Source organism: Micropterus salmoides, unplaced genomic scaffold (genome assembly GCF_014851395.1).
Source record: "Micropterus salmoides isolate LMB-PRFRI ecotype aquatic unplaced genomic scaffold, ASM1485139v1 Ms_hic_scaffold_15, whole genome shotgun sequence".
In the NCBI taxonomy this organism is placed as follows: domain Eukaryota; kingdom Metazoa; phylum Chordata; class Actinopteri; order Centrarchiformes; family Centrarchidae; genus Micropterus; species Micropterus salmoides.
The window spans coordinates 13993076-14013112 of NW_024040596.1; the positions used below are offsets into that span (position 1 = coordinate 13993076).

Below are 20037 nucleotides of genomic sequence, written 5' to 3' on the forward strand. Positions count from 1 at the left end.
ACACTAACTGAGTTGGTGCAAGATGGCGATAAGACAACGAAAACTGCAATAATATCGTTCTTATAAGTACAATGCAACCCGGCTAAATCAGCAGTAATTTTTACGTTTTAAGTTACTGTTTAAGCACATAGCATCTCATTCAAGATGGAGGATGAAGAAACGGTGTTGGTAAGCGAGCATGTTTTAATGCAATGTAAGCGCGCAAGGCTCCAGATAAAAGCGACCTAACGTTACTCACCCAGTCTGAATTAACTATTATAATAACGTTAACGTTGGATTGCAGCCAGTCAGGACAGTGGCAAAATTATGTAGAGACGTTAAGCTAGTAAGTGAGTTTACTACAAATGTGAAAGGAATTTTCTTAAGACATTTCAAAAAATGTATAACATTAATACTAACGTGAGCTTTTGGACGTGGTGAAGAAGGACATCGGCTAACTTAACTAACGTTAATGGCTTTAACCTACTAACGTTAAGTTAGCTAGCGTTAAAATTTAGGCAGCTAAAGACAGGTTTCATCTTTTAACTTTGGTTTCTATGTTACTGTGTTATGTTATTAAAGGGACATTGGTTGTAACTTGCAGCATGTGATAAATAGCGATTAAAAGTTACCACCTGTAAACTACAAACTCCGTGCCTCTTTCTGTTTTCCACAGGCTATGATCAGGTACTATTGCTATGAAAAGTATTTCAATCACGCTATAAACGCTGCAGCAGCAGCTCAGAGGAAATTCAGCAATGATCCTATCTACATTTTTTTCCATGCATATGGTACCCTTATGCAAGGTAAGTTAAGTGTGACATATTAGCATGGGCCTTTTCTAGTTAGTCTCTGCCATCTGTCATACATGCATTTTTGTCATTACTTTACTGCAGATCGAATTCAAGAAGCCTCAGTAGAGTTGGAAACAATAAGAGATAGCCAAGACTTGTCTCTTTGCACACTAATGGCCCTTGTCTATGCTGAGAAAAAAAAGACAAACCCAGGTAGGCCAGCATAGTCTTTTTTATTCATGTCACAGATGTTTGCCCAGACAGGACACACTTGTTTGTAATATTCTAATAAGAGTCTTTGTATTCACAGACAGAGAAGTAATTCAAGAACTTGATGCTAAGGTCAAAGAGGATCGCAAAAGTGCATCTCCGAAGAGTCTGTACTATGCTGGGATGTTTCTCTGGCTGTTAGGGCGAAATGATAAGGCAAGGGAGTACACAGAGAGAATGATCAAACTCTCCAGTGGCTCTAGAGAGGTGAGATCTGCATTTATGTCTTGTTTTTGAGAATAGTAATACTTTTCCATTGATAATCAAAGTCTTGGAATGTATGTAATGATAAGAGGGGCAGTCTGGCTTCTCATGTAGACTGTTTGCATTTTTGTAAAATGTAGATTGATATGTGTTGTACAGGGAATAATCCTAAAAGCCTGGATAGATGTGACATCTGGTAAAGACGCCTACGCCAGGAAGGCTGGAAAATACTTTGATGAGGGACTGAAAGAAAGAGCAGATGCTTTTGCCCTAATGGGAAAGGTGAGATAGGAATTAAAAATCCATATTGAATAGTCTTCCTCAGCTGTAATTGAGGAAGAATGTTGCGATGCTGTCATTTCTCACATTTCCTATGCCTCTTACAGTACTTATTGTGTTAGTGTGACTCAGTGTTGCATGTAATGTGTCCCTTGCCATCACAGTGATTTGTGCATGTTTACTGTTTAGTTCAGCTATTCCCATCATCATATGAAATCTCTTGTAGTTCTTTTGGACAGTACAGTAATTGGATTATTCCTCTGTCACTTAAATATTTTTCCATTGTTGTTGTTCCTGATAGGTTTATTACATTTAGACGTTTCATTCATATTAAATAATAGTTATAGTTTTGTACTAGCCTGAGTGTATGATAACATACTCTTGGTGATGTTTGTTTTGTCCTAGGCACAATATTATGAATATCGTCAGAACTACTCCGGAGCATTGGAGATGGTTAACCAGGTCGTTGTTAGTTTCCCTGGGTACTTGCCTGCCCTCATCAAGAAGATGAAACTGCTGCTCAGCCTTCAAGACTGGGAGCAAACCATAGATGCAGCACACAGGTAATTGATGAGGTGGTTGGGAGCTTTCTCCCAAATCATACACAGGTCACATCTCATAGTACAAGCTTATCTGGGCTCTCTTCCCCGGAGGAAGCGTTACAATGTCTCTGGTGAGATCATAAAGCACAAGAAACATTTGTAATCACCACCATGGATGTCAGAAAAAACAGTCTGCCTTTACAAATGGCTTAGCATTCAAGTGCAAATGAAACACTAGTGTGATGCCTCAAACCAGTGCATACTGATTACACCATTGTTTGTGCTTGCCCCTCTGGACCTTGGCCAGTGTCAGACAGCATAAAAAGGCCTTTGAGCCAAAGTGCAGAAGTCTAATACATTTCCAAGGATGCGCTGCTTCAGGTTTTTTGAACAGGAGGAAGTGTGATTACTCAAGTTGCACTGAGTTTTGAGCCGCTGTGGTGCCATCACTGGGATGTTGTGAAGTGGGAGAGGTGCAGGCACCACACAGTATACTCTACATCCTTTGGCAGCCTTCATAATTCCTTTTAGTTTTAATGTTATTTGTCTGGGAGCTCAATACAGTACTGCAGCAGTATCAGATTTTCTATTACTATCAATCAAAGAAATCTAAGCTTATTAAGTGTAGAAGATGGACTTCATTCCCAGCACCTTGTGTCATATTTCAGACTTTTACAGAAGGATAAAAATAACCTGGAGGCACTACGGATGCTAGCTCTACATTCTTTAAGTAGAGATGGAGATATTACAGAGGTAAAGTTCACACTTTCATACTTTGAACTTGCAAAATAAACTTGTAAATACTGACTTTTGTGATGGAGTTGTGGCAAAGTGCTGATCAATTTACAGAAATAGTGTTTATATCTCCCTTGGCAGTCAGTAAAGCAGCTTTCAAACCTCATCAGCAGCTTGGAGATTCTGGAACCACGCAACCCAGAGCTTTTCTACAGGATGTCTCTAGCCTTCACCCGTGTTGTAAGACAATTTTCAGTATTTCTTTAAAATCCTTAATGCTACATTTTTGGTTCTCTTTACTTCTGAAGAGTTTTTTGGAATTTAAGCATTCATGGCTTTTCTTGTTTTTGTTTCGTCTCAGTGTGGGCGAAATGAGAAAGTGATTGAGCAGACGTTTAGGATGGTGGAAAGAGCCTTCTCTGTGGCATCAGGGGACTCAGAATTAGCCACAGAGTTGGGCTACCAGATGGTGATTCAGGGCAGAATCAAGGAGGCTATGAAGTGGTACAAGACTGCCATGACTTTGGATGAGACAAGTGTTTCTGCTTTGACTGGTAACGTGTTACAGTTATTAATATGTTGTCTACATGAAACTACATACCATTTTCAATTTCTGATGTAACATTTTTTATTTTGGTTCTGCAGGTATAATTCGTTGCCAGTTGATAGAGGGCCATCTTGAAGATGCAGAACAACAGTTGGAATTTCTCACAGAGATTCAACAATCTATTGGCAAATCAGGGGTAATGTATTTTTAGAAATGCAGACAACATAAAATGTCTTTCACTTTATTAAGAGTATCCTAGAGGAAGAGGCTCATCATGGTTTAGAGTAATTTATTATGCTTTTAAAAAAAGTTTGAAAAGCACTAAACAGGAGCACCTGGCAGGATAGGCAGCAGCTGCGCCTGGCAGTATTCAGTATTTTTTCTTCAATTATTCTTTCTGGGAGACTTTTTGTTTTTTTTCTGGTGTCTTTGATCCAACTTGTCTTTGTGAGGTTTTCTTCCCTGCTATTTTCTTGTACCTCTTCTTTTATCCAACAATTTTTGCTTTTCTCCTCCTGTTAATTCATTACTTTTTTCCTTTCATTAGGAGCTACTGTACCTACGTGCCGTTCTGGCAGTGAAAAGGCGCCGGCCCCAGGAAGAGGTGACCAATCTGCTGAATGATGCAGTGGACACACACTTCTCCACACTGCAGGGTCTGCCTCTGGGAGTGGAGTACTTTGAAAAGCTGAACCCTGACTTCCTGTTGGAGATTGTCAAAGAGTATCTTGCACTTTGTCCTGCTAAGGTATGACAAGGATACTCATCGCTATTGGTCCTTAACTAAAAAAAGTTTGAGAATCTTTGCATTAGATTGTACTATTCTTGTTGTAGCCTCCAGCCCAGGGCCAGCCTCCTGCTCCTCAGCTCCAGCACTGTTCCACATTGTTGGATACAGTGGTCAAGATTGTGCCAGGTCTCCCTCAAGGAGTCTTCTTGCTAGCCAAAGTCAGATATCAGTCTGGTGAGCATTGCATTTCAAATATGTTTTGGTTTCTTTTCTGCAAATGCTATTTGAAACTGCATTGCCATTGTGTTCATTCAGGTGACATTGACGCTGCTCAGAGCAGTCTTCAACATTGTCTGGACCAGTGTCCTTCTCATGCTGATGCTCATCTGCTAATGGCACAGATCCATCTGCTGCAGGGGAACTTCACATTGTGTTCCCAGTCTCTTGAACTCTGCCTCAGCCATAACTTTGAGGTAAGATCACCATCGACATGGACAGTATTATTGGCTGCTAAATGTTTACAAGACAGTGTGCATTCAGGCTCTTATTTGGCCCACGGCAAATGTACAGATACATTGCAGCTCTGCCTCCTTTATCTGTAACATTCAGGAGCATGTCAGCTTGTCCTCATAGGCAAGTAATATAGAAAAGGATTTAGGGGACAGGAAGAAGAAAATCATATTCAGTAATTGTACTTTGTCTCCACAGAGAGGAACTTTAAAGATATTGTCGGCAGTGACAAGATTATCAGTGTGTATTGCTGAATGCCAACAAACAATTATGTAGTCAGGTTTGGGCTTATTAAAAACTGCAGTGGTTTAAGAGTGAGTCAGGTTAATACAGAATCAATGTCAGTGTCATCAGTGACAGATAAGCTGGATTGGGATGATCAAAATGACGTTAATGTTATTTCTTGCTACAATCACAAACTCAACCACAGAATTATTAAAAAACCTGGACAATATTAATATTGGTCAATGACAGGGATCGCATGTGTGAATGGGTCATGACTTCTTGTCTATTCCAGATTCGAGAACACCCGTTGTACCACCTGATCCAGGCTCAGGCTAAGAAGAAAATGGGTGAGCTGGCGGAGGCTATTCAGACACTGCAGATGGCCATGAGTCTTCCAGGTGTCCGCAGAGCTGGATCCACGTCCAAGTCTAAGAACAAGAAGACTGAGCTGAGTCCTGCTGACTGTGTCTCTGTCTTCTTGGAGTTAGCTGAGGCCCTGTGGCTCAACGGAGAACAGGTAAAACAGTGGGTTTTGATGTCATTACACGATACCCTCTCGTTTATTTGGAAAGTACTCTTTAAAGCACTCTAGATATTGTTCTTTATGGTTTATGTGTAATAGTGTTGTATTGTACTCTGCTGTGAGTACCTTTTAATGGTTTCATCCCAATAGTGTCGTTGGGTTTTCACATATATAATCATCCTTGAAGAAAAACATGCAGTGTAAAAATGCGAATGCATTTAAAATTTCAGCATGAAGCAGCAAAGGTGATGCAGGATGCCATAAATGAGTTCTCGGGAACCCCTGAGGAGCTGCGTGTCACTATTGCCAATGCAGACCTGGCCCTGCTGCGTGGTGACACCGAGCTGGCACTGAGTATGCTCAGAAACATTACCCCAGAGCAGCCCTACTATGTCCAAGCAAAGGAGAAAATGGGAGACATATATCTGAACCACAGAAAAGAGAAACGTCTCTATGCAAGCTGTTACAGGTAAGCAGTAAATTTGGATCTGAATGAACAGACAAAGCATACTGAAATCTTGAAGTGATCTTGATGTAAGATAGTGGCTAAACATATAAGCGACTATACTAAATGCATTGTAAATGTTTGTCTGAACAGTAATGGCTGAAACTTAAACATATGACTCTTGGATATTCAGCCACAGTGCACCAACCTTCTTCCAGCCGAGTCTGTAGTAGGTTTTAAAAGACCACAAACATAAAGTAAATCAAATAAGATTTTTAACCAAAGCCATTCATGAAATGAAGATGAAATGTGCACAATTGCATCTAGTCTTCTGCTGGTCTCTGATGCTACTTGTATTAGCAGCTGAGATGTAGTAAAGCATGACGGAACAGCAGACTAGCAGGGGCCGGTAGACTGTATGTCTAGATAATGAAGATAGTGATATCTCTGTCTTTCCTCCAGAGAAATAGTGGAGAAGCTGCCCAGCCCTCACACATACCTCTTACTAGGTGATGCCTACATGAACATTCAAGAAGTAAGTGGGAAATATAATCCATGATCATATTTTTATTTCACAACGGTTGATTTGTGTGGAACTTGGAATGGCTTTAAAAGTGTGATGTACTTCAAATAACCACATTTTTGTGGTATCTTGTCTAATACTAGTTATGTTTTGATCAAGTCTTTTATACCTATTACAAAATAGCTAAACGCAAAGGTGTAATGAAAAGCTGTCCATTATAGACAGATTATAAATAGAAGAGTTATAGAAATGTGTAGCCTCTGTGTAAAGTAATCACTATTGTTCTGAGTCTTATTATACATTCTTGTTTGTACCATTCAACTAAAGGAGCCTCGTGGTTGTCAGATCTTTTCCCTTTGTCTGCGCTGTGTTGGATCTGTAATGAAGTTCATCACCAAGGTCTTACCTTAGATGATTAGTCTAAAAGGAACACAGGGCCTCTCTCTTCCAGTCCATGCCCTGCAGTTGAGAGCAGTGTAATGAAACAGAATATCAATGGAGATGTGTTGCTGTAAATTATAGAAAACACAGAAGGAAAGCTCCACAAGACTACTGCACATATTTCTGAATGAGGAGCCTTTTAATGACAGGTCAGGAAAAGACCACATTTCTGGTGGAGGAGTAAGCAATCGAACTGAGATGTTATATTGTGAAACATCATCTACAATTTGCTAAATATTGTTTAGACACAGGGTGTCCCCATTTTTAATAATCAGACAGAGTGAGTATCTCAAAGACTGAATTAGTGCGACTTAGTTGTCAACACCTTCACTGGCATTAAGTGAGCAAGTCTACTTCCACTTCTTGGCAGAGTTCAAATGGAGTAATCTCAATACTTCGGCCTACTGTCAGTTTCCCATGTGTCCTGGATGTGTCCTGGAAAACCTGGAAAATTGTGGACACCTTTTCAAGTCATCATCTTAAATATGAGAGGATAACTTAAATGTCTCGGGAAAATAATGTGTTGTGAGTAATGAGGGAGTGCAAACTGTTTCAAGTCCTGCAACAGAAATCAGCTAAAACTGCTATGTTTAGGACTAGAATCAATTATTAATTATGATGGTATGTATGGTAGTTCAAAGGGGATCATTGAGCAGCACACCTTCCAACAGAAGCTTTAACAAAAATAATAAACAGTTTATTACTAGATCAGAACTACAGTAGAAGATTGTCACACTATATTTTATGTAGGCAATATAAAGGAGGAAACAGGATTAATAGTTACCACACAATGTTTCACCCAAAGGTAAAATAATAATAATCAAACGTGTTAGACTTCTTGTAGATTATTTATAAAAACTTCACGCCGACAACAACTTGTGACACCACATATCCTCTGATGTGTTTATCCTCAGCCAGAGAAAGCCATTGAGGTTTATGAGCATGCTCTGAAGAAAAACCCCAAAGACGGCGCTTTAGCCAGCAAGATTGGGAAAGCCCTGGTGAAGACTCATAACTACATCAAGGTTTGTGTTGTGCACTCATTTGAAGATAAACACAATTCACTCAGAAAAAATAACCGGTGTTGACACAAGACTGATGTCACACACAGGCAATAAATTACTATGAAGCAGCCCTGAAGACTGAGCAACAGAACTTCCTGCGCTATGACCTGGCTGAGCTGCTGCTGAAGATGAAGCAACATGAGCGCTGTGAGAGGGTCCTGCATGAAGCTCTGGCCCATGAACCAGGTACTTAAGACGCCACAGTATTTCACACACGTCAGGCCTGATGTCAAGCAGCACAATGAGTAAGAATAAGAAAATCTAGTCTTGATGATAGTTTGTGCACAGACATGATGCAAAACATGCTCAACTATAAATAACTTGATGCAAAGATGGAAAGAAAATATTTGCAAATATTGTTTTTGGCAATGGCAAACTGCTTTGAATTGAATGCAAATTTTAACGTCTCTTAAATATGTTTTGGGAAATGTTTACTGGTTGTTTATAGTTGTTTATTGTTTTGTTGTGTTTCTAACTTCTAACCTACCCAGTGAATGAACTGCTGGCACTCTCAGATGATTGCCGTTATCTGGTCCTGTTAGCAAAGATCCAAAATAAGGTTGACAAAAATGACGAAGCTTTACTTTCCCTACAAAGAGTAAGTGGCTCCACTTATGTGTGTGTGTGTGTGTATATTATATATATATATATATATATATATATATATATAATCATGTATATCATATATGTATATCATGATATGCATGATGTATGCATGATGTATATCATGCATATCATGCACACTGTTGTATTTCAATATTCTTTTAATTGTTCCTACAGAGATGATAAGGATGATGCTAATTGTTGTCTTGAAAATGAGGTTGTGTTTTTGCTGTGTATAGGCACGGGATGTGCAGGCCAAGGTGTTGAAGCGAGTGCAGTTGGAGCAGCCTGACGCTGTCCCCATGCAGAAGCAACTTGCTGCCGAGATCTGCGCTGAGATCGCTAAACACTACACAAGTCAGAGGGGCTATGAGAGAGCAGTCAAATTCTACAAAGAAGCTCTTGTGTATTGTGAGACCGATCGCAAGGTCAGTGCAGCTGAATCAAAAACGTCCTGTGTACTCAACTGCAGCTGTGGTTAACAAGCACTGGCATCTTTTAGAGTCTGGTGCTTGTGTTTTTGAAATTTTGTGATCTTAGTGAGTGGTCTGATGTATCTACATGATTCTACCAAGAACGTAGTCCCATGAATTCAAATGAATGCACTCCCTGTTCATAGGTAATGCTGGAGTTGGCACGGTTGTACCTTACTCTAGACGAGGTTGATGCGTGCCAGGACCAATGCAGCATCATTTTGAAGAATGATCAGTTTAATGAAGATGCAACCCTGGTTTGTTCTGTCTGTATTTCACCACAGTTTTAACCATACCCTTTTATGGAACTAATTCATTAAGTTATATTACACATATGTTTGTCCTTTAGATGATGGCTGACATTATGTTTAGGAAGCAGGACTATGAACAGGCAGTTTTCCACTTTCAGCAACTCCTGGAGCGTCAACCAGGTACAACAGAGCCACGTTTCAAACACCGATAATTTGATCTTCTCTACACGGAAAGCATAGTAACTTACACCTGTTGCTTTCAGACAACTACCTAACACTGTCACGGCTTATTGAATTGCTGAGGAGGGCTGGGAAGTTGGAAGAAGTTCCCAGATTTGTTGATATGGCGGAAAAATATTCTTCCAGGACCAAGTTTGACCCTGGGTTCAACTACTGCAAAGGACTTTATCTTTGGTAAGTTTGGAAAAGTCTTTCCTCGGAATAAAGGCGACATGTGTTTTAAGATAAGTGACTAAGCTTGCTCTTGATGCTCAGGTTCACAGGAGAACCTAATGATGCTCTGCGACACTTCAACAAAGCACGGAAAGACAACGACTGGGGCCAAAACGCTGTCTATAGCATGATTGAAATCTACCTAAACCCTGACAATGACATCATAGGAGGAGAAGTATTTGAGAATTTAGATGGTGAAATTGGGTGAGTGGCAGTTGGAACATACTAAGAGTATGTGTGTATATCCCTTTAACCCACAGACTTACTTCTAATGCTCACCTCCGTCTCTCATCAGGAACTCCACAGAGAAGCAGGAGTCCGAGCAGCTTGCTGTGAGAACAGCTGAGAAGCTGCTGAAGGAGTTAAAGCCTCAGACACCAGGTGGACACACACAGCTCCGCATCCTGGAGAACTACTGCTTTCTGGCGACTAAGCAGAAGGCCAATGTAGAGAAAGCCCTCAGTGTTTTCACTGAGATTGCAAACAATGAGGTAAGTAAACTCCAGATGGTGTGCATGAGTTACATCACTCTCTCTTGTGTAAATATAGCCACACCAGGAAGCATGCATTATTTCATACTCTCTCTTAATGTCAGTCATTCCATTTGGTCATAAAGTGCACATTACACTGCATCAGGCTGAATTTTAATGGAGTGTGCACAGTATATCATTGCTTGTACAGTTGTAGTTTTTTTTGTGAATTTTATTTGTTAGATTTTAACATTATGTTTTCTTATTTAACTTTATTTACTGAAGTGAGGTCGGTGTGGTTTTGCTGTAAACAAATGGAAATGGGATAGTGGGGGAAGAGTTGTCAGATTCATCCCATCTAACCAGGATTCTTTGATTGAATTCAGAAAGACCATGTGCCGGCACTGCTGGCCATGGCGACAGCTTATATGATGCTCAAACAAACTCCCCGCGCCAGGAACCAGCTCAAACGCATAGCTAAGATGAACTGGAGCATTGTTGACGCCGATGAGTTTGAGAAGAGCTGGCTGCTCTTGGCAGACATTTACATCCATTCGGGGAAGTATGACATGGCCGGGGACCTCTTAAAGAGATGCCTCAATCATAACAAGGTCAGCCTGAAAATATTGTCACCGCTTGAATATGATGTGGTTCACAAGGTAGTGCAATTCTTTTAAAAAAAACTTTACCCCTTATTTTTGGAGGTTTGTGTTACTTTATAATGTAGTGGCCGTACTTTATGTAAATTTCATTGTGATAATAATTGCCCTTTTTTTCCACAGTCATGCTGTAAAGCTTATGAATATCTGGGCTACATAATGGAAAAAGAGCAAGCATTCCGTGATGCAGCACTCAACTATGAACTGGCTTGGAAATATGGAAATCGAACTAACCCAACTATTGGTGTGTCAACCAAAATCACAGGTCCAGTTCTATTTATAAGGACGAAAAGGGATTATGAGAAGTATTTTTCTAACATGGAATATCTGTTTTTTTATCAGGATACAAGCTTGCTTTCAACTACTTGAAAGCAAAAAGGCACGTTGATGCTATAGATGTGTGTCACAAGGTGAGCCACCTGTGGATGTTTACAGTTTGACAGATTAGATCTGTTTTTATCCCGTGAAATCATCTTTGCTTCCGTCCACAGGTTCTGGCTGCTCATCCGAATTATCCGAGAATGAGAAAGGACATCCTGGACAAAGCTCGTGCTGCTCTAAGATCTTAGTGTTGGAACTGTGTGTGAGAGAGAGAGAGAGAGAGAGAGAGACAATGTTTCTGTAAGAGAATTAAGTTACTTTGATTGAATCCACTTTTATTGTTTGGCTTTTACTGTCAAGTTAAAAGATTGTGCAGTTATGTGTATTATTTCTTTGGGGAAAACCCCTTGAACACATTGCTATGTACATTTGTTTTGAGTATATGAATAGTTGGGTGCTGGCAAACCTGAGAGGAAACAGTGCAGAGGGGTTCGGGCACACACTCAGCTGAAAGCTTTTTCTTTCCTTACAAAGCCAAACTCCACAATAATTCTGATTTTGTAGCATAGGAACAATGGGGTCTTGCAGAAGGGCACTTTCTAAAGAACATTAAAGCTTCTTTTATCAAAAATTTAAATGGGCTCACATTTCTGTTAGACAAACTATTTTTTATTTTATACATGACATACATGTTGTCTTTGAAATGATATAGTATATTTATGTCGAAATCAATATTAAAATATTTTATCTTGTGATGAATATTATAAAGATGTAGATAAATGTATTTGTTGCTTTTACATTTCTATTTTAAAATAAAATTATTTAGAAATATGGTGGGGGCCTTTTGACCTTATTGTTTTCTCAAGATTGAATTGATGCGTTTAGAAGCATAATGCCCCCTCCTGATTAAAACAATTTATATCATCAGCATCCCCACAGACAGTTGCCACATAGACATTTACAAGCGTGACTGGAGGGGGGAATGTAGGGCACTCTGAACATTTTAATGCACACAAACTGGATGCCTGCCGTGGATAGGAAGTGCTGGGGAACACAGTCACTACAGATGGAGTCACTGTGCAAGTCAAAGGCAGAGAGACTTCAAACTGGGCACCAGAGCAGGCTCCCTGCGGCTGGAATCCACGTCTCGACTCCTTCAACCATTCAACTCTTTATGAAGACCATCCGCTGTGGGGAACCTGGGGAATTAAAGGACTAGATAAACTACAGTGACCGGTGGTGAGTGTCAGTTTTTACAACTTGTATCAGTAGTAAGGAAAGCTCAGATGTGATTAATAATCCAAGCAGCTCCCAAGCGAAACGACGACTCACTTTTCCAAATGCAAGCTTGACCATGTGCGTTTTCCCTCAAGTTGACGCTGTATGTGCAAGATGTGGTTGTTTTCTGAGAGACCCTGATTGGACGCGGTGGGCTGTGTGTGTGGGGTATAGCGCATTCCTCCGTTATTTGTAACCCAGCAACTGCCCCAGTGAATGACCAGTTGAACAAATCCTATTAATGACACCATTTTTGAACCGGAGGAACTCCGTGGAGAACACAGTCTGCAGATTGCTATTCCTGAAGACGAAGTGACTGCAGACTAACTTTCGCGCAATAGGCTAACAGGTTTGCCACGAAAAATGTTGATGCAGCTGTGATTTTGGCAAATATTATCCTACTTTTTTTTAACAGGACAGAAGTCAGGCTATAAGGCAAATAGTGAAACCGCCAAACGTGTTGATTGGATCACTTCTAACTTTTCTCACATATATTCCAGGTATGGATTTTGACACGCAGAAGCCTCGCCTGCGCAGGCGCGCCAACACTTCTCCTCCCTCTACCTGAGAAGAGCTCACCTGGCTCCAACGAGACGGAAGTTTTGTGAAGGCAGAACAGAGAGCAAATCCTTTTGTCTCCGCGAAAGGTTTCTTTGGACTTACAGCAACAAAAATATGATATCCGGGGAAGCAGGATGCCATTCTTTGAGTTTTACAAGAATAATTTAAAGTGCTTTTTTAACCTGAATCTGTAGTTAAGTGACTCATGGTACGTGGTGTTTTTTCTCTGAAGGAATCCAGAGCACGGGTTGGTTTTCTGATTTTAAATATGTGATTTGTAGATAACAGCAGGCTACTTTTATCTTAACTATGAACTGCAACTTAAGTGATTTATTTGATTTCAATGACAAAAAGTTAAAAAAACTGCTTTAAACACTAAGATGTAAATGTAGTGACAAGTATTGGATCACTATGTTGCCTGTGTTTTTTTCTGAAACCCCAATGTTTTAAATTGGATAATTACATCAGTGCTGCTTAATCATCATTAAACATCTGGATATATTTATTTATTATAGCTGAACCTCAGTCCAAAACCAGCCTGCTCTCTGTTGAAGAAGAATGACAGCTCTGCGCAGAGTTCTCCGAAGGCGACTGCATCCACTTAAACTTGTTATAGTGGCCCTTGTCTTTGTTACGTTTGTGTTCTTCATACAATGGGAAGTGGCGAGCCAAAATCAAGAGGAGGACCCGTGGCTGAAGGATATCGTAGTGAAGCGGGATGCCATGCTGGGCATGGTGATTGGAGCTGTCAATAACTTCAGGGATGCAATGCCAAAGATGCAGATCAGAGCCCCGGTGCGGCAGCAGGATAGTGCAGACAGCGTGCCCTGTCTGCCAGGTCACTACACTGCTGCTGAGCTCAGGCCAGCTCTGGACCGACCACCTCAGAACCCCGTTGCTCCCGGAGCAGCTGGGAAGCCTTATCACACAGACTCACTGAGCCCTGAAGAGCAGAAGGAGAAGGACAGGGGTGAAGAGAAACACTGCTTTAACCTTTATGCCAGTGACCGCATCTCCTTGAGCAGAGACCTGGGCGCAGACACAAGACCACCAGAGTATGTCACTTTGTACAATCTTTATGCTTTTGGTGATGCTGTGCAAAAATCCTTCATGTTTATAAAAAAAGTGAACACAGTTGAGCTAATTCCATTTACCAAATTATTTTGATTTAGAAACAACATGTAAATTGCACCACCTAGTGGTTTCAGCTTTGGTGCTGAACAAGAAGTACTCTTCCTTTACTATTACAAGGACTCCATGGATTGAGTCACTGGCCCAGAATTCACCTAAAAGTCACACACTGAAAAACACCCACACAGATCAGTGCAAAACTGACTGTCTAACCCAAACACATTCATCATATTTGCTTTTTGCAACTGAGGAAAGTCTCAGGCAGAAACCACAAGAGATGATTGTTCTGACTGGGACTTTGTTTCAGCATGCCTGCCCAGTTACTGTGGCCAGTTCAGAAAAGAGCACAGTTATGTTTGGCTAGCTACAGTACATCCAACTGCATGTAAGTCCAAGTATATTTCAGTACATGACACAGACATAAAGCCTGTCCATGTACTGGCTATCTTATTTGAGTGAATTACAAAGTCTCTCCCACTCTGATGTGGCAGGTATTTCAAAAGGCTGCCACACATGCAGTGTCACAGCTGAAATGGACACCCCACGGGGGAGAGTCTGCAGATGTAATAACTAGACTATTGTGCCACTCAGGAACTGTACAGGACAGTCAGATCTTTGTGCTATTTTTCCTTCTCGCTGCAGATGTATTGAACAAACCTTCAAGCGATGCCCCCCCTTGCCAACCACCAGTGTGATAATTGTGTTTCACAATGAGGCTTGGAGCACTCTGCTAAGGACAGTATACAGTGTCCTCCACACCTCCCCTGCCATTCTCCTCAAAGAGATCATCCTGGTGGACGACGCCAGCGTGGATGGTAAAATTCAATAGGGCCCTTCAGGACCGCCCTGCTCTCTTTTGGGTTCGATTTCATGCAGCATGTTGGGTGGGCAGCTCTTTGCTGTGCCACGAAATGTGCAGACAGGAGCTCCCTGCTCCTACTGTGGCCCATGAAGTGGGTTACAACAGGAAGCGAGGGGCTAGTGAATACTTTCCTAAGAGGAATTAGCAGTGGCTGTGCTTAGAAATGAGTCAGAGTTAACTCTTGTAAACAGTTTGATGTAGGAAGGAAACAAAATGCTTAAAGAGGAGAGAGATTTCTGGGAATGCAGTCCATCTGACACTCTAAACTCAGTAATTTGTTTGGAGCAGGCCACAGATGGAGGTCATGTCCGATGTTAAAGATGAAAGGAAGACAACTTTGTCCTTTTTCATTTGTTTATGTTCCAGGCTGAGTGCTGTGAATATTATTTATTTACACTTTATCAATAATCTTTATGAGACAATTTATATAAGACCAAGCAAGATTCACTCGTATATATCATTTCATCAGATTTTTCAGTACTTATATTCTAAGTCACTAACTTTACCATCCCATACTTTCAGATGTGTTGAAGGATGAGCTTGATGCGTATTTGAAGCAGCTGAGCATTGTCCGTGTTGTGCGCCAGAGAGAAAGGAAAGGACTCATCACCGCTCGGCTGCTGGGTGCCTCCGTGGCCACTGGCGACACGCTCACCTTTCTGGACGCCCACTGTTAGTCAACACCACTTATATTACTCACACATTAAAACCAATTGCATGCTAGACACACCCTTACTTACACACCCACTGCTCAACAACCCTGATGTTTCCTAATGTTTTGGAATGTAAAGCCATGGCTTTTGTTAAGAAAGATGTTGTGACACAGTGACTGATTTGTGTGTGTTGAATGACAGGTGAATGCTTTAATGGGTGGCTGGAGCCTCTGCTGGCCAGGATAGCCGAGAACTACACTGCAGTAGTGAGTCCAGATATAACCACTATTGATCTCAATACTTTTGAGTTCATGAAACCGTCCCCATATGGCCAGAACCACAACCGGGGAAACTTTGACTGGGGCCTTTCCTTTGGCTGGGAGAGTCTTCCAGATCATGAGAAACAAAGGAGGAAGGATGAAACATACCCTATAAAGTAAGTGTGCATGAATATAGAATATCAAACTTATACTATATAAATTCTTGCTTATTTTAAGAAATCATTAAAAACCTTTTCTTTCTCTATAGGACTCCCACATTTGCTGGTGGGCTCTTCTCCATCTCGAAAGAGTATTTCTACCGTATTGGAAGTTATGATGAGGAAATGGAAATCTGGGGTGGCGAGAATATTGAAATGTCATTTAGGGTAAGATATTACTAAGCTGTCATTCTGGATGTGCAGGATTTTTCATTGAGCCTGTTTGCCTGTTGAATCATACCAGTATCCAAATGGCTGTATAGGCTTGTCTAACTGCATGCCATTATCTATATCTGTGCCGTTTCCCATTAACCTGCAGGTGTGGCAGTGTGGCGGGCAGCTGGAGATCATCCCTTGTTCCATTGTTGGTCATGTTTTCCGCACCAAGAGCCCCCACACCTTTCCCAAGGGCACACAAGTGATTGCTCGTAACCAGGTGCGACTGGCGGAGGTCTGGATGGACGAATACAAGGAGATCTTTTACCGTCGTAACCAGCAAGCTGCGCAGCTGGCGAAAGATGTACGTACTGCTTCTGGCTGTAATGCGCCTCTGACATCCTGCGTGTCTGTCCTGTGATGCTTTTAAATGCAGCAAATTACTTTGCAGCTTTATCTTTCACTTCTACTTGTCAGGCATACAGTTATAATAACTGGGAGAACCATAGCAATTCACTATTGTAATTCTCAATGCGTGTATTCTGTAGAAATGAAACACATTCTTTGAAATGGAGAGCAATAGTTAGGCTATTAGTGGCTGAAAACTGTTAACCGACAGAGAAAAAGGGGCCTGAAGGAAGTCAGCTCTGGTAAATGACAGGCTCTCAGCATTTCCCAACATGTGGTCCCATAGGTGCCATAAACATTTCCCCTTAGGGCTATGCCTCACAGAGCAGGCCAGCCCTCTCCCACTGGCTTCAAAGAGAGATGCTGCCGTTAACAGTTCCGAGGAATCCACTGTAGTAGCTATCAGTGTGCGCTAGTGTGAGCCGCATCCTCGTCATTATAATTAGTGGTCCCAGCATGAGGTGCTTGCAGGTCCTTTTAAATGTGCTGCTATGCTTCAGTTTAAAAGGAATGGTGATCGAGTACTTGTCTGTAGTTAATTTGTTCAACAAAGAAGTCATTAGAGCACTGGAATAGAGTCATTGACTTTAGAAAGGTGATATTCTAGGTAAAATAAAAAATCCAAAGTGGAATATTACTATTTTTCTTTGATGCCATTAATTTTGCGATGGAGTCATGTCTTATTTCTGTAACTGGATGACAATGAGTGCGGTTCTATGGATGGTAGTGTTGGTCAATATACCACTTTGGTCCAGGTGGAAATATTTGATATAACTATTGGATGGATTGTCATGAAATTTGGTACAGATAGCTATGGTGCCCTATTCAGAAAACTCACAGCATTTCCTAAGTGGCGTTATTCTGTAGCTGACTGTTTTTCTCAGACATGACACAATAGTGATAAAGAGCGGGGTGGTGACTAATTATTATAAGAATAAAAAGATCATCATTGCATTTTAGGTCAACCCTGCAAAATAAGCCCTGTTAGTATCTAACGTAGATGAACAATGTAAAGGAACCACTTTTGTCTCCTGCCTGCCAATGTTTTCACAGAGGGCCTTTGGAGATATCTCCAAACGAGTGGACCTCCGTGCGCAGCTGCAATGCAAGGGCTTCTCATGGTATTTGAAGAACGTTTATCCAGAAGTCTTCATGCCTGATCTCAACCCACTCCGCTTTGGCTCAGTAAGATCACACACCCCACCACCAGCTCTCATCTTTCCAAACCTCAGAGCTCTGTCTAGCCACTGTGGGTTTCCACTTAGGATCTCCAGAGGGTACTGAGCAGTTCCAATTTGACACCACTGACAGCACTCCAGAGACTAAAGTTGTTTGAACAGCTTGCACTGGATGTTAGTTTTTCATTTTGTTTCCTCTGACTGCTTTCCCCTTCCCTTCTCTTTCTCTGTAGGTGAAAAATGTGGGCAAAGACTCATGTCTAGATGCTGGAGAAGACAATGAGGGTGGGAAACAGCTGATCATGTACCCATGTCATGGACTAGGAGGAAACCAGGTCGGTTAGAAAATGTACCTTCTAAAATGTGATTCACTTGAATCATTGTGGTTGATGGCATTTTTTTCCTTCTGTTTCCTTTGCTGTAGTATTTTGAGTACTCCACACATCACGAGATTAGACACAACATTCAGAAGGAGCTATGTTTGCACGGGGCAGAGGGGGCTGTGAAGCTGGACGACTGCCAGTATAAAGGCGGCAACACATTTGTAGGAGCAGAGCAAAAATGGGAACTGAAGGATGTGAGTTGGTTCTTTTACATTTTCTGTGCAGCAGTTTGTGATTTTGATACTTACGGTTATGTTTTTTAGGAAAGTAATAGTTTTGTCTTTTCTTCATATAGAACCAGTTGTTCTACAACTCAAGATCAAACATGTGCCTGAGTGCCCGTCATGAGCATCCCTCTTTGGCCCTTTGCAACCCCGCAGACAGATTCCAGCTCTGGTCCTTCGTCTGAGTGTGCAAACTACCACTTTAAAAATAGCTACTCTGCATAGGCAAACTAGGACATAGGAGTATAAAAGACTGCATTTTTTTTAGATTAATGACATTAAGTTTTAATTTATTTTTATACGTAGAAGAACTGAACTGCTGCTGCTGGGAAGTTTGGACTTTGGGAGAAGCCACAGTGTGCCACTGCTGGAAGGACGCATTGACACAATGCTCCCTATCAGACTGTGAACTGAGATTCTTGGAACAATGACGATGCACTGTGTTGACAAGTGCCTCTTTTGTATTTGTGATGTTTTCACTACTCCAAGTCTTCACAACCAACACATGCAGTATGTTGGTATATAAAGCCAACACTGAACATTTTCCAGCGTGATGTAAAAATCTGAAACATAATCATACAAAACCTACAGTAATTCATATATACTGTAAACAAGAGTTTCAAGTTGGACAAAAATCCCAAAATATATGCACCAAAGCAACTGAAAGTGAAAACCTGAATCACAAGTATGATGTGCATTGTCCCTTTTTTTTGGAATACTACAAAACCTTTTATTTGCTAACGTCCATTTCCTTAGATGTCATTTTATACTGGGTGGGTGGAGGGATGGGGGGTGGGGTTGCTGCAGTTTTCTGTTGATGCAGAATAATGGCTTTTACAGTGTTGTGATCTTCGGATCAGGGTTGGATTGGATACTTTAATTCATTTTTTCATGAGGTAATTGTTTTAGTCTTCAAACCAGAAAACTTTTACAAGACAGTTTTTAGAATTTCTATGCACTCATTTGCCAGTTTAACTACCACAGTCTAATACAACAGTCCTGGAATAAATACTAGCTTCATGAAGGTTATAATGTTCAGTTTTAGTTTGCATCTGTTTTAGAGAAGTGTTGATTCAACTTTATAGTTATTTTGGAGGCTGGAAAAAACAAACATTATAAGGTTCATGAAGGTAGTTTTTGCAGGGTTGTTATATTGGAATGTGTAAGTTTTACCTAGCTGTACCTAATTAGCTGGCAGCTGACTGCAGATTAAATGGGTTAATGAAGATTAAAATGCATTTTTATTTGACCTATAATTAATACTTTGATAACATACGTATGTACATACAAACACTCAGATGTTTTGACTGATTTTTAAGCATCATTCTCTTTTTATTTGCGACAAGGTTTACCTGTTTCATTAAAACAAATTTAATGCTTTGGTGTTTATCAAAAGGGAATGTTTAATTTAAAGTGAACGCACCGAAGGAGCTCTATTTGTTGATTAAATGCCTGAAACTCTCCTCTAAACAGGAGTCCACAAATGAATTTCTGGTGCAGGCACTAGTGTTAAGATGGCTCTGGAATATTGTAAAATACTTGTGTGTTTGGAAACTGGAAATTGCCTATTTTGTTTTTAGACTTTGTATTAAGAGGTCTTATTTTTAGGTCAATAAAAATTAAGTTGGGTAGGACTGAGTACCACCTTGTCTCATTTCTCCCTGTGATCTGCAGAGGGCGCTTT

General features: G+C 40.8%; 2 protein-coding genes across 4 annotated transcripts; both read left to right on the forward strand.

Annotated features, from left to right (window-relative positions):
• On the forward strand, nt 1-11678 carry ttc21b (tetratricopeptide repeat domain 21B). Its single transcript, XM_038720451.1, has 29 exons — nt 1-168; nt 656-785; nt 876-986; nt 1084-1250; nt 1407-1529; nt 1932-2089; nt 2737-2821; nt 2945-3043; nt 3165-3357; nt 3449-3546; nt 3898-4098; nt 4185-4314; nt 4396-4553; nt 5108-5332; nt 5569-5807; nt 6246-6318; nt 7662-7772; nt 7859-7997; nt 8303-8409; nt 8654-8842; nt 9034-9144; nt 9237-9318; nt 9402-9552; nt 9634-9795; nt 9887-10082; nt 10448-10672; nt 10844-10964; nt 11063-11130; nt 11212-11678. The coding sequence occupies exons 1-29, from the start codon at nt 145-147 to the stop codon at nt 11287-11289; spliced, it is 3954 nt and encodes a 1317-aa protein (XP_038576379.1). The 5' UTR covers nt 1-144; the 3' UTR covers nt 11290-11678.
• A 468-nt stretch (nt 11679-12146) lies between these two features.
• Nucleotides 12147-19987, forward strand: galnt3 (UDP-N-acetyl-alpha-D-galactosamine:polypeptide N-acetylgalactosaminyltransferase 3 (GalNAc-T3)). Of its 3 annotated transcripts, none has more exons than XM_038720452.1 (12): nt 12147-12280; nt 12820-13127; nt 13396-13935; nt 14654-14826; nt 15396-15545; nt 15728-15962; nt 16055-16172; nt 16324-16524; nt 17622-17753; nt 17980-18081; nt 18171-18323; nt 18425-19987. In XM_038720452.1, the coding sequence occupies exons 3-12, from the start codon at nt 13439-13441 to the stop codon at nt 18536-18538; spliced, it is 1875 nt and encodes a 624-aa protein (XP_038576380.1). In that variant the 5' UTR covers nt 12147-12280; nt 12820-13127; nt 13396-13438; the 3' UTR covers nt 18539-19987. The 3 variants fall into 3 exon arrangements, with proteins under 3 accessions (XP_038576380.1, XP_038576382.1, XP_038576381.1); XM_038720454.1 differs by having other exon boundaries at nt 12820-13088; XM_038720453.1 differs by lacking the exon at nt 12147-12280 and adding an exon at nt 12520-12668.
• The last annotated feature ends 50 nt before the right edge of the window (nt 19988-20037 follow it).

Excerpts from the sequence above, each read along its gene's own strand:
- ttc21b (XM_038720451.1), top strand. The coding sequence starts at position 145 with ATGGAGGATGAAGAAACGGTGTTG. Across the intron at positions 4,554-5,107 it reads GCCTCAGCCATAACTTTGAG|ATTCGAGAACACCCGTTGTA; the intron begins GTAAGATCACCA and ends TGTCTATTCCAG. Across the intron at positions 10,673-10,843 it reads GATGCCTCAATCATAACAAG|TCATGCTGTAAAGCTTATGA; the intron begins GTCAGCCTGAAA and ends TTTTTTCCACAG.
- galnt3 (XM_038720452.1), top strand. The coding sequence starts at position 13,439 with ATGACAGCTCTGCGCAGAGTTCTCCGAAGGCGACTGCATCCACTTAAA. Across the intron at positions 13,936-14,653 it reads GCAGACACAAGACCACCAGA|ATGTATTGAACAAACCTTCA; the intron begins GTATGTCACTTT and ends TTCTCGCTGCAG. Across the intron at positions 16,525-17,621 it reads CTGCGCAGCTGGCGAAAGAT|AGGGCCTTTGGAGATATCTC; the intron begins GTACGTACTGCT and ends ATGTTTTCACAG.